A 2,997-nucleotide genomic window follows, 5' to 3' on the forward strand; every position below is an offset into this window, starting at 1 on the left:
CGGCCCTCCTGGCCCTTCCTTCCTTTTCCACCGCCACGCTTGCGCTGGGGCCCGCCGGCCTTTCCAAGGCGGTGGCTCTTGAGTCACCTCTGGTTTTTCTTCCCCCTCCCTGGCCTAGGTGCTGCTGCGGGTGAAGGAGAATGAGCTCCAGTACCTAAAAAAAGAGGTTCAGTGCCTCCGGGAGGAGCTGCAGATGATGCAAAAGGTTGGTGTTTTCTGGGAGCCATTGGGAAAGCAGGAGGAGAGGGGAGGGAGGGGAGCAGCAGGGCTGCATGTCAGCAGGGTTTGGCTGGGTTTGATGGGGTGCTCAGGCTAAACCCTCTTGTCACCTGTACTCCTCATCCCTGCTCGCTCCCGAGCACATAGCAGCCACGTGCTCCGAATGGCGCAGGCTGGCGTAGACTTACCTTGTACAAGAGAAGTGTCAGGGAGACTTTGCTGCTGGTTTCCCCAGATGTATGTACATATAAGCGTGGACAAGCTAGGAGCCCTTCTTTCCCAGGTGGGAAGACTGGATGAAGCCTGCCTGGCACTCCACTTGCCCAGCCACCTTCTCTTTTCCTAGTTGTCCTCTCATTGGGTGGACATGTTTCCTTGGGCACCGTTGCTGGGTGTGCTGCTCCCTCCACTGGCAGCAGCTCCTTCAGAGGGATTTTCAAAGAACCCCTGCCAAAGGGGAACCTGAAGGAGGCTTTGAGATTCAGTGACGAGGAGTTCATAACTTTCTCACTTAAGCTTTTTGCCATATAAGTGGCTGGGACCAGCCCTTTCAGCAGCCTGCATCTCTGGTGGGGTTTATTTTTCCCATACGGCTGGCCCAAACACACACAAGCCATGGTAAAGCCCACATCACCTCCTCAATCTGATGCTGCAGATCCCTGCTGCTGCGGGACCAGCAACTCTGCCTTCCTGCCCAGCCCAGGGTTTGGGAAGTGCTGCCTCCATGTTCTTCTTCTGAATGGTTTCTGCGTGGCCCAGATTGGGATCAGCTTTAAACCCGGGGCTGGCTCTCCCCTCCTCACCTGTTGGCTCTTCTCCTTGCTGGGTTCGCCTTGCCGCCCCCCTCCCTAACATCAGCCCTAAAACCTGCTGACCCCTCTCCCTCCCCTGGCAGGATAAGAGATTTGCCTCAGGGAAATACCAAGACGTCTATGCAGAGCTGAATCACATTAAGGTGCGCTCGGAGCGAGAGATCGAGCAGCTGAAGGAGCACCTGCGCCTGGCCATGGCGGCTCTGCAGGAGAAGGAGTCACTGTGCAACAGCGTCAGCGAGTAACGGTGAGCACCAGGGATGCTGTGACATCCCCTGCGGGTGCAGGTGGCTGAGACCCAGCTGCCCTGCTTTGACAGGGGAGTGGTCGCTGCCAGTTCCTCCTGCTCCAGTCGGTGCCGAAACTTCAGGCTTAAACTCTTCCTCCCCTGCTTCTTGCATCCTCTCGTCCTGCACCCCTGGCCCTCCTGTTGTCCCTGACGTTCTCCCAAGGCCCCCAGCCCCCTTCTCACCGTGCTGCTCTTGATGCGGCCAGCACCAAGTGCTTCTCAACCAGGCTGGAGGTGGGAGCCAGCCACATGCTGTCCTTTGCCCCGTGGCTTGGATGACAGCGTGGGGGCAGTTATGCACTACCTACATAGGTGATGTTTCTGTTGCGTTTGCCTTTGAAGTGGTTTCCCTATCACAGCACGGAAATTTCAGGTCTGCATCAAAGCAGCCCTGACTAGACCCAGCCCTCCTCCCACACTCGCCTGCAGGCATCCCTGCTGCGGCTGGGGAGGGAAGCAGGGTGACAGGAACGAGGGGATCCCGTTGTCCGGAGCGCTGCTTCTTCTTGCTTGGATGCCAAGGCCGTTGGGATTGGGATCACCCTGCTCCGCCAGCGCTTGCTACAGTGGGTCTGTAGCAGGGCACCAGACAGCCATCTCTCGGGGGAGCAGAAGGGGTGGCATTTCTGCGCTCAGTGGAGTCTTTCTAAACCATTTCTGGTTTTGTCTCTCTGTAGGTCTGCTCTTCGTTTGTTTATCTGTTCTTGTTTTGTATTTGCTCCGTTCCTCACTTGTGGGGAGGGGGAGGTTGAATCCCATCCGTTAATCGCCTTGGCAAGGAATCCCACCCACCCCCCAGCCTTCTCACTCCCCTCCCAAAGCTTTTTTGATGAACCCCTTTTGCCTGCGTACCTGAGCACGTTGTTTGGACTGGCTCCTTACATGCACCTTCTTCAGGATTTTATATGTGAAAATTATATTTTATAGAGGAATTTTTTCCCCGGGGAAGAGGAGGGGGAAAACTTTTACTACATCACCAGCATTTTCTAACCTGAAAAAGAGAATCTGGTTTTTTCCCCCCCTCCCCAGCCCTGTTGCTCCTGGCCACACAGCCACCTTCGGCATGTATTCCCTCTCTTCCAAATGTCTCCACGGCCCCCCTGGGATGTACGGCGAGGACCATGCTCCCCCCACCCCGTGCCACCCCCAGGGACCTGCGGAGAAGACATGCAAGCCATAGGAGGGAGCCGCCGGGGCAGTCTGCCATGGACGTGCTTTCCTGGGACTTTTGAAAGAGGAGACCTTGGCAAGAGTCCGCATGATCAAGCTCTCTCCGTGTCCTTTGGCTCCTTCAAGAACCCGAACTGGCAGGAGCCCAGAGCCACGGGGTCTCTCCTTTCTGGGGAAGAGGAGCTGTGAGGCTGCTACTGCACCCGCCGGAGCCAACCCCCCCTAAGGTGGCAGCTGCTGCTGCTCTGCTGTGCCCTTCAACTTTTAACTTAATAAAATCTTCCCCTTTCGCTGAGAAAAATGGGTTTGTCGAGGGGAACATGTCCCTAACCCAGTGTGGTGGTGGTGGGGGTTCATTTTTCCAGGTTCCTGTGTGATTTTGGGGCATCCTGACCCGTCGCTTTCCTCCCTCTGGATTTGGGGAGGGAAAGCAGTGGAAGCACCCCCGTCTGGAGAGCAAGAGGAGCCCTGCAGTGCCCTTATCCAGCTGTCTGCTCCACCTTGGGG

The 2,997-nt window shown here is 56.6% G+C and overlaps 1 protein-coding gene across 1 annotated transcript in view; it reads left to right on the forward strand.

Moving 5' to 3' along the window:
- Positions 1-2,785, forward strand: part of TRIOBP (TRIO and F-actin binding protein) — a 10,531-nt gene extending 7,746 nt beyond the window's left edge. The window contains 3 exon segments of the mRNA XM_009332635.1: positions 119-205; positions 1,115-1,278; positions 2,350-2,785. Of these exon segments, the coding sequence (XP_009330910.1) occupies positions 119-205; positions 1,115-1,276 (249 nt within the window). The 3' untranslated portion in view covers positions 1,277-1,278; positions 2,350-2,785.
- The last annotated feature ends 212 nt before the right edge of the window (positions 2,786-2,997 follow it).

This window comes from Pygoscelis adeliae, unplaced genomic scaffold (genome assembly GCF_000699105.1).
Source record: "Pygoscelis adeliae isolate BGI_AS28 unplaced genomic scaffold, ASM69910v1 Scaffold399, whole genome shotgun sequence".
Classification (NCBI taxonomy): Eukaryota; Metazoa; Chordata; class Aves; order Sphenisciformes; family Spheniscidae; genus Pygoscelis; species Pygoscelis adeliae.